The sequence below is a fragment of the Palaemon carinicauda genome, chromosome 8, assembly GCF_036898095.1.
Source record: "Palaemon carinicauda isolate YSFRI2023 chromosome 8, ASM3689809v2, whole genome shotgun sequence".
NCBI classification, from domain to species: Eukaryota; Metazoa; Arthropoda; class Malacostraca; order Decapoda; family Palaemonidae; genus Palaemon; species Palaemon carinicauda.
In genome coordinates, this window is record NC_090732.1 from 6659033 (window position 1) to 6662530 (window position 3498).

The window sequence follows — 3498 nt, forward strand, 5'->3', positions numbered from 1 at the left end:
ATTTGAGGGGCTACCTAATCAACTTTCAGGGGCATCATTAAAAGTAGAGGAGTCAGACATAACAGTTTTGGATGGGAAAGTTCGATTGATGCCAACAGTAACCTCGTGTGACTCTCCACGAGAGACTTTGGTACCATCAGCTCCTTCAAGTTGTTCATTACCTTCTCAAGCCATTAGAATGCCTCCAAAGAAGCAACAGTATCCAGGTGGTGGTCGTTCACCCTTGAATGTACTGCAAACTTCCTTATCTTCACAAAAGCAGGTGTCTTCCACAGTTTTTCCTCACCCTTTAGTCAGTCATTGTTCAGTTTCTGTTTCACAAGTAACTTCTATAGCGCCTCCAATTGTTGCTGTTCCCCCTGAACCTAACATTCTTTCTGATACCAGTGCTCCAAATTCCCCACACCTTAATATACATCAGTTATCCCTTGGTCAGCAAATTTCTTCGAACACTGTAACACCGGTGGGACTCGGTGCTGCTCCACAGTCGTATCAAAATATTCCTCATGGTGATCCACATCATAGAGGGTCACCAAATTATATTTCACAAATGTATAAAGGCAGCACACCTCCTCAAGTCAGAGAAAATTTAGAGACAAATCCTTTGGATCTTTCCCAGTCGGTAAATGCTCAAACTGAGGGACAATTTGTAGGTAGTGTAACACAAGTTCATGCACCCCTCAACCTATCCCAAAGATTAGATGTTCCAACATCAAGGTTTAATGAGACAGCCATTGGGGTATGTTCTAACAACCAATTAGTTCAGACTTCACAGTCTCTTTTATCACCTGTGCCATCTGTACCACATGTAGCCCATCACCTTCTTACGACAGCAGCCCCATCTCCCCCTACATCACGGTCCAACATCTTAAGGAGAAAATCTGCTGATGTTGGCCACTCTGATTGTAAAAAAAACAAAACTCGAAAGGTTGCTCCACCACCACTCATTCCCATTCACACTCCAGAGGAAACCCCTTCACTAGACACTTCTGTTGCAGAACCAGTATCATCTGCCTTTGAACCTCCATCTAGTGTTGTTTCTTTACCTATAACCTTATCATCCTCCACTTCTAGCCATGTCAGTCAAACGCAAACTTCCGTTTCAGTTACCTCGACGTCATGCAATGTTTCTGGTGCACAGATAAACGGAGTACCCCCGCGGGTAACGTCTTCTGGTGCTAGTACAGTTTCTGTCATACACAGTGCACCTCTTATGTCTCACCAGCATGCTGTGCATTCTTCTGCCTACACTTTTCCTCCTCCTCCTCCTCCTCCACCTCCTACTCTTATCTGCCCACCGGCTCAACCTCCTCCACCACCACCTGTTGTTACTTGGTCAAAAAGTCAAGACGCAGCTTCTGAGATCATCACTGATTCCGACATCCCTAAAGAAAAGCTTATGGCGCCTACCAAAAAAACTGATGGACCACTTAATGGCCTTTGTACTGGTTTAACCTCTTCCATAGAAAGCATGCGAGAAAATATCCAGCGGTCGCTAATGTCTCTCCTACCTGGAGGTAATGAGGGCGTTGCTTTGAAGAGGAAGGTGGAGACTGCTCTGGTCGCTCTTGTTGGAGATGCACCCATGAAGCAGATGGGATACCCTGAAAAAACAGCAGAACAGGTTAGCACATTTCTTTATTGTTTTCCAGAAAAGGGGGGAGTTTGTTATTGAATGTTTAGTCTTGCTGCCTTTCAAGAGATTTTGATATGTATAGAGCAGGAGTGGAAATTTTATCTCATAACTATTTAAGAACACTTCAAGATATAAATGTTGCTATAGAAGTTTTCTCTTAAACTGTATACGTTAATGTGAACTTATAAGTTTTGAAAGTGTGATATGGAAAATGTAAATTTACAATTGAAAGTACTGATGAGTTCTTTGGAAATTTTTTATCTAAATTAAATCAAAACTCATTGATATATTTTTAATGGTAAATTGTTAGTCAATGTAACTAGAATGTGAATCAAATTAGTTATATATCTCTTTTTCTTATATTTTTAGGTTTTGATAACAATTCTAGACATGGCGGGAAAGAGTCCATGCGCCGACGTGCGCGTGGACGAGCAGGAACGCCTGAAGATCAACATGCGCAAGTTTCTCGAATACGGCTTTCCCTCGAGCGCCGCATGGGAGGAACTGGGCTGGAATGGCCGGCCGATCGAATCCATCATGGATAACATCATAACGTGGATATCCAGGAGACAGGCGGTGGACACAAAGCCATACATAGGAGGGCTCTTTGGAGCCATTGGGGGTCCGAGAATCGGTGGCAATGGAGAACTGTTTACCGGAGGCCAGGCTGCTGGTGGTAGTGGAACAGTTGGAGGGACTAGCGAGGAATTGAAGGTGAATGGCTCGCCTCTCAAGGCTTCTTGATAGTGAGGTGATTTTATTGATAATAGTCCTGATAGAGGTGATTTTATTGATAATAGTCATTGACAGTTTGTGATTTTTATTGATAATCGAGTGATTGACAGTCCGAGACTCATATCCTAATCAGTCAGATTCACCGGACCACTGTGTTGTGTAGTTCTTTTAAGAGGGGACCTCTGTGTTGTGTAGCTCCTTTATGTGGATATATGGTGATGAAGTGAGAGAAATAATTGTGTGAACAATAGTGATAATTTTTTTCTTTTTTCTTTTTTTTTTCTTTTTATAAAGCCCGACAGTGACAACTTTGGTTTTTGTGATATCCAGCGGGCGAGATCCTCTTTAGTCAAGGTTGGGTGAAGTTGAATGATTTGTACAAATATTTATGGTATTTATTCGGTTTTATAAAAATGCATTGAAAGAATATTTTTTTTTCATTTACCCCTAATAAATGATTTTGTTGAATATGTATATTTTAATTGTTAGTGTTTATTATGGTTGAAGTTGATACGCAAAACTAGAATTTGGCTCTAACCTTGAAGATTTGGTGTAAGAAGCTCCCTTATATAATAAAGAGCAAGTGTCTAGCTTTACTGTATATATAAATATACAACTACATGGTCTCTCCCCGTCCCTCTGGTATGGGGTAGAGGGAGTAGTCTTACCCTGATGAGTGGTGCTACCCCGAGGGGTACATTCCGGAAACCACAGCTGTCTTTTTAATCAGAGAATCTCCCCTATATGATAAAAGAGCAAGGGTGCGACTTAACTCTATATATATATATATATATATATATATATATATATATATATATATATATATATAACACTCAGGCTCTCTCCGTCCCTATGGTAGGGGGGGGGGGGAGAGGAGTAGTCAAACCCTGGTGAGATGGGCTACCCCGAGAGGTATAGTCACACTTATAAGTTGGTGGATGCCCGGGTGTATGAGAAAGATTTTCCTTTCACCCCTTTCTGGACGACAGATGTCTGGGAGCGAGAAACGGGTCATATACTCAAGAAGTTGAATATTTGACAGGTTTCGTGCTGCTAGACACCTGTCGTGCAGAAAGGAGTGAAATGGAAATCTCTCTCGAAAATCCACCCGGACATCCTCCAACTTA

At 41.7% G+C, this 3498-nt stretch overlaps 1 protein-coding gene across 1 annotated transcript in view; it reads left to right on the forward strand.

The window, feature by feature from the left end:
• The window catches only part of LOC137644777 (uncharacterized), a 3180-nt gene extending 553 nt beyond the window's left edge, over window positions 1-2627 (forward strand). Inside the window, exons 2-3 of the mRNA XM_068377673.1 lie at window positions 8-1624; window positions 2006-2627. Of these exons, the coding sequence (XP_068233774.1) occupies window positions 8-1624; window positions 2006-2380 (1992 nt within the window). The 3' untranslated portion in view covers window positions 2381-2627. The remainder of the gene's footprint in view (window positions 1-7; window positions 1625-2005) is intronic.
• The last annotated feature ends 871 nt before the right edge of the window (window positions 2628-3498 follow it).